General features: G+C 44.7%; 1 protein-coding gene across 1 annotated transcript; it reads right to left on the bottom strand.

Annotated features, from left to right (window-relative positions):
* Positions 1-72: 72 nt before the first annotated feature.
* SARC_15543 (hypothetical protein) lies at positions 73-1,544 on the bottom strand (the record flags this gene model as incomplete). Its single annotated transcript, XM_014290336.1, has 2 exons — positions 73-1,210; positions 1,427-1,544. Coding segments are annotated over 2 exons (189 nt in total), but the record flags the coding sequence as incomplete, so codon positions are not given.
* Positions 1,545-1,696: the final 152 nt, after the last annotated feature.

The raw sequence follows: 1,696 nt of genomic DNA on the forward strand, positions 1-1,696 counted from the left end.
GTATATATATATATATACACATATAAACGTTCCTTGGCTGTACTATATAGAAGGCTATGGCTTGGCATACGGTGTATTGCGCAGATTTTAACGCTCACACTTTAATGGTACTGTCGCGGACTTGGTCAACGGGGCGGATCGAGCCGTGGTACCACCGATCGAATAAATTTCACAACCATCTCACTGTAGAGTATGGCATGTTTTGATGACTCATATGATGTCCAATTGCCTGGGCCTATGTGTATAGTCCTAATAAGCCTTGTGTACCGAGCCTCGAGATGTCACGTCTAGCGTGTCAAAATCCTCAGCTGCCACACAAAGAGTTTTGCCCGCTATAGATGCTCCCGGGTGCTAAGTAGTATAGTTGCTTCTCACCCCAGATCGCAGCCCTTCCCATGCACCAATGCTTCAGTCATTAGTTTCTGCCATAACATATCCGTGAGACGTGCTTGGTCGTGGGCAACACGCGAGGCGTGGTGTATTAGCCAAGTTGACACTAGCTGCGGCTACCCTTCATCCCACGTGTGTGATCAAAAGAATCGCCTCTCTCTAGTACCAGATCCTCCCAGCCGTCACCTATCTCAATACATCACACTCCAATTACCAACACCCGCCCACGTGCTATTTCACCAGCCTAACCCCACCCTAAGCGTCTCTTATTCTATGGCCCAGTACCTTCAAGCTGCCACTGAGCTCATTTGTGTCCCTCCTCAGTGGCTTTCCCGGAGTTCTACGTATTCCCGCTGTCAATGAAGCCTGGTTTCAAATGTTCCGAACTTCATCCGTGACGACCGGTCGCTCGGTTAGCCACCACCACAGCACGCACGGACCTACTACTACCTGGTCTCTTTTTATCCCAGAATAGGCTATAGATACGTAGCCTCTGGGTGTAAGTCTTGTTTCTCACGAGCAATACTAAAACCATGTACACCGCTGAGTGGGGTATAGGGGGATCACCAGACGAATTCTGAGGGATTCAGAACCAATCTCTACACTGGCTGAACCGCCTGTTCTTGCCAAGCATTGAATGGGTGGGTCGGCCTAGCATGACGATGAGACTAACTAATAGTGCCATGTGGGGTCATGCGGTATATCCCATCTATAAATAGAACATAGAGAGCGCGCATCGTTGTATTCGCTTATATCAGTTGCTTCGTTTCGCGATTGTCTAAGGAAAGCCCCAATCGGATAAAGACATCTGTGCCGTATCCTGCCGGTATAAAATATAAAAATGTTTAGCGTTGAGAGAATATGAAATGGCTTGAAACCGCTGAATGAGGATAGACGTATACATATAGGCATATATACGTACACGTAGATGATATATATATATATATATATATATATATTATATATATGAGAAAACGAGATAATTAGGGATATATCATACACATATAAGCAAGTGTGAATAGCATGCCGTACATACCATGACAGGAATACAACCACAGACTGCCCCTGAAGTATTCTGTGTACAATCGAGCCATAGGCAAGCCAAAGGCTGGGCCTGCTTGGTTAGTCTGAAGGTGCCCATCTTCCCATGCGCTGTGGACAATGAAAGGTGTTCAGAAGATTCAGTGATATATATCTAGTACATGAAACATAACAAACACTCAGCGCGAGTGTGCAATGAGTGAAGTATACATATACAAATTCCTCATTAAATATATATATATATTTATATACATACATATATATA

The sequence above is a fragment of the Sphaeroforma arctica genome (genome assembly GCF_001186125.1).
Source record: "Sphaeroforma arctica JP610 unplaced genomic scaffold supercont1.6285, whole genome shotgun sequence".
NCBI classification, from domain to species: Eukaryota; class Ichthyosporea; order Ichthyophonida; genus Sphaeroforma; species Sphaeroforma arctica.